Genomic DNA, 2,238 nt, shown 5'->3' on the forward strand with positions numbered 1-2,238 from the left:
CCTAAGGGCAAAAGCTCAAATTGCATATGATTCTTAATCAACCTGCTTCTCCTCTCGGCAACTCTTTTTAGTGAGCTTTAGGGTGTCAGGAAATAACTGAGTAGTTTATATAATGATGGTTAACGATTCTCCCAAGCCAAATATTAAGGTGGACTGCTGGTTGACAATAAAGGCCAACCTGAAGTCACACTTCTTCCATAGATCCACAGGTCACAATGATCTTCTCTTTCTGAATTCCTAGAGAGGAATCAGATTAGAATCAAAATAATTAACACTTCATGTTCTTATATATTATTCTTATATTGGTCTTTAATTGTCCCGTGTATGTAAATCTAGGCCAACCTATTCTGAACTGCTTTGTATATTTCTTTTGCACATTTTCCACCACTCAGAGGTGAATGTAAAATGAAATTTAATAGTATGATATTTGCAGTGATCTGAGGATGGAAGGTATGTGCTGCCGGTCAAAGTAATGACAATCTCCTTTTCAATATCACTTTCATAATGGTTTTTTATTAATGTACTTCAGGAAACAGATTTGCAGTTTCTGAATGGGAGCTAAATATTTTTCCTGTCACTATGTACCTAAGAGCATTCCGAAACCATGGATAAAAAAAGCCATGAATGAGAGGGTTGCAAGTGGAGTTGAAGTACCCAAGCCACACTAAGAGATCAAGTACTATTAAGGGAGTGGAGTAGTTTAAATATGGGTCAATCAAAACAGCAAGAAAACAAGGCAACCAGCAAGCTAGAAACACCCCCATGATGATACCCAGGGTCTTAGCTGCTTTCCTGTCCTTTTTCTTAGATAGGTTTTTTTTCACTTCCTTCTTTATGTTTTCAGGCATATTACTGATGACTCGAGCATGTCGTTTGGAAACGATAAAGATTTTGCCATAAATACCAACCATGATGGAGCCGGGAGTCAAGAAACACGTAGTGAACAATATTGTCCCCCAAAATTTGTTGAAAGTAAGTGCACAGAAATTGAAGCAAGCAACAAGAATCTCATAGCTCTGCATACCAGAAACATTGGCCTCAGACAGAATTAAACCAAAAGAAAAAAGAGCTGGGGCGGACCAGCAAAATGCCAGCAGTCGCTTTATCATGGAGGTTGTCATTGTGGTTGTGTAGTGTAAAGGGTAACACACAGCATAAAATCGATCAATAGCAATGGAGCAGAGGTGGAAAATGGAGGTCAGGCTCAGCATCATGTCAAAACTTGCATGGAATTTACAAAAGCCATTCCCAAAATACCAGCAGCTCTCCACTGATCGCACCATACTGTATGGCATAATGACGAAACCCAGCAGAAAGTCCGTGGTTGCCATGGAAAGGATCAGAAAGTTTGTGGGAGAGTGGAGCTGTTTGAAATGTGATATAGAAATCATTATAACCAAGTTTCCAAAGATTGTGATAACCATGGCTCCAGTCATAACCAAATACATTACCACTCGGACATGAGAAGGGCGATTGGTGGGAGGACAGGATTTATTTCCAAATTTTGCACAACTGGATAAGTCTTTGGGAATATAAGTTAGATCCATAGTGCTTTATCACTTCAAATTCTTTTCCAGGAGGATGCTAATGGTTCTTCTCTTCTTAAAATGATTCCAGTAAATTTCAGTGCCTAAGAATATAATAAAGCTCAAAGTCATCTGTTAGTTTACTTCAATTGTAATTTATTTAAATACTTAAAATGGTATCAACTGTGTTTGCTTTCTGAGTTATTTTCTGCATTAGAAGAATAAAAAATTTCAACAGCTTATTCTTTTTGAGGTTATTCTATTCTGTTATCTTCCTGGGTTATTTGTCTATCCATTCATTTATTCAACATGGGTTTATCTATTGACTGCTCTATTCTTGGCAATGTATTAGATGACTTTCATGGGTGTTTGGTCAGTTTTCACTCTGAGCAGCCACTTTCCTAGAAACTCTTTTGAACTACAAGAAGCTAACATCTCTTTCACCATAAAAATACTTGATACACAAAAGCTAAGTGAAATCACTGTGTTTCTTTACGCATTCTTTCAATAACTAGAAATCTTCATTTGTAAAAAGCATATTGCTTTTAATAATAAAAGGTATATTGCTGTTGGAATATACAGTACCATGTTCCTATGGGCTAAACCATGGACCTGGGTCAAGGATTCATACCTTCTCTACTTTCTATGCCCTTCCTCTCCTCTCCTCTGTCCTCTTCTCTTCACTTTCCTTTTCTGTATTTCTTGAGTCCTA

At 37.4% G+C, this 2,238-nt stretch overlaps 1 protein-coding gene across 1 annotated transcript; it reads right to left on the bottom strand.

Moving 5' to 3' along the window:
• Positions 1-515: 515 nt before the first annotated feature.
• Positions 516-1,547, bottom strand: LOC134378623 (trace amine-associated receptor 3). The gene has a single exon (XM_063097920.1). The coding sequence runs from the start codon at positions 1,545-1,547 to the stop codon at positions 516-518; it is 1,032 nt and encodes a 343-aa protein (XP_062953990.1).
• Positions 1,548-2,238: the final 691 nt, after the last annotated feature.

The sequence above is a fragment of the Cynocephalus volans genome, chromosome 5 (assembly GCF_027409185.1).
Source record: "Cynocephalus volans isolate mCynVol1 chromosome 5, mCynVol1.pri, whole genome shotgun sequence".
Taxonomy (NCBI): domain Eukaryota; kingdom Metazoa; phylum Chordata; class Mammalia; order Dermoptera; family Cynocephalidae; genus Cynocephalus; species Cynocephalus volans.